General features: G+C 64.3%; 1 protein-coding gene across 1 annotated transcript in view; it reads right to left on the bottom strand.

Annotated features, from left to right (window-relative positions):
- Positions 1 to 1044, bottom strand: part of DYRK1B (dual-specificity tyrosine-(Y)-phosphorylation regulated kinase 1B) — a 7746-nt gene that overhangs the window by 1540 nt on the left and 5162 nt on the right. The window contains exons 7-8 of the mRNA XM_010849225.1: positions 590 to 736; positions 267 to 503 (exon numbers count right to left, since the gene is read on the bottom strand). Coding sequence (XP_010847527.1) covers positions 267 to 503; positions 590 to 736 — 384 coding nt within the window. The remainder of the gene's footprint in view (positions 1 to 266; positions 504 to 589; positions 737 to 1044) is intronic.

The following is a 1044-nucleotide window of genomic DNA, read 5'->3' on the forward strand; positions in this document are numbered from 1 at the left end:
CGCCGGCCCCCGGGCCCGCCCGTCTGCACGCCCAGCACCTCCTGCAGCCGCCGTGTCCCGGGGCCCTGGTAATCCTGGCAGGGGGAGGTGGGAGGGGGGGCAAGAGAGTGGCCGTCAGTGGGCAGGAGGGGCAGGGAGACACACACGGGGAAACAGAGGCACAAGAGAGAAAGTGGAAAAAGAGAAGCTAAGAAGAGCTGTGCGGTGGGTAGTAGGAGAGAGGGGGTGGGCGGGGGAGGAAGGAAAGGACAGACAGGGAAAGACACAGGGAGAGGAAGCAGGGAGACGGAGGAGGGAGCCCCAAGTGTGAGAGAGTGAGGGGCCGCCGGGGTAGGAGGAGCGGCGTGGGGCGGGGGCCGCACCTTCCTGAGTTCCTTTGTCCTTCGTAGGGTCCAGCCGCCCCCGGGCAGCCGCTCAAAGTACTTTCGAGCCTTGGGCGCCTGGTCCAGCATGGGGGCTGGTGGGATGCCCAGCACCTCCACGATCCGGTTCATCTGGTCCACCTGAGAGCAAGCGGGCCGTCAGGGTCACTGGGCCGGCCGGGCCTCCACCCCCTCCTCGGGAGCACACCCCCTCCTCGGGAGCACACCTCATTGGAGCCACTGAAGAGGGGCTCTCCAGTGTGCATCTCCACCAGGATGCAGCCAAGGGACCACATGTCAATGGCCAGGTCGTAGGGAGTGCCCAGGAGCACCTCGGGCGAACGGTAGAAACGGCTCTGGATGTACTGGTAGATCTGGAGAAGGGGAGAAGGCAACCATCAGAGGTCCCAGCCTCTGTTACGAGAACAGCCCCAAAGCTAGGAGGGCCGACCGAGGGCAAGCCTCCTGCCCCCAACACTTGGGACGGGGGCGCCAAACCCTCATGTTATCAGCACCAGCTTGCTGGAATCACCACCACTATCGTACTTATCGGCTTCAGGGCTCTCTGCCGGCCTAGTCTGGTCCTGAGCCCCTCTAAGTCACCAGGGGCTGGCAGCCGGCAAACCTAGGCCCTTCCCACCCTCCCAAACCAGATCCTTGTCAAGCCACTACCAGCATCATC

Source organism: Bison bison, unplaced genomic scaffold (assembly GCF_000754665.1).
Source record: "Bison bison bison isolate TAMUID 2011002044 unplaced genomic scaffold, Bison_UMD1.0 scf7180017864280, whole genome shotgun sequence".
Taxonomy (NCBI): domain Eukaryota; kingdom Metazoa; phylum Chordata; class Mammalia; order Artiodactyla; family Bovidae; genus Bison; species Bison bison.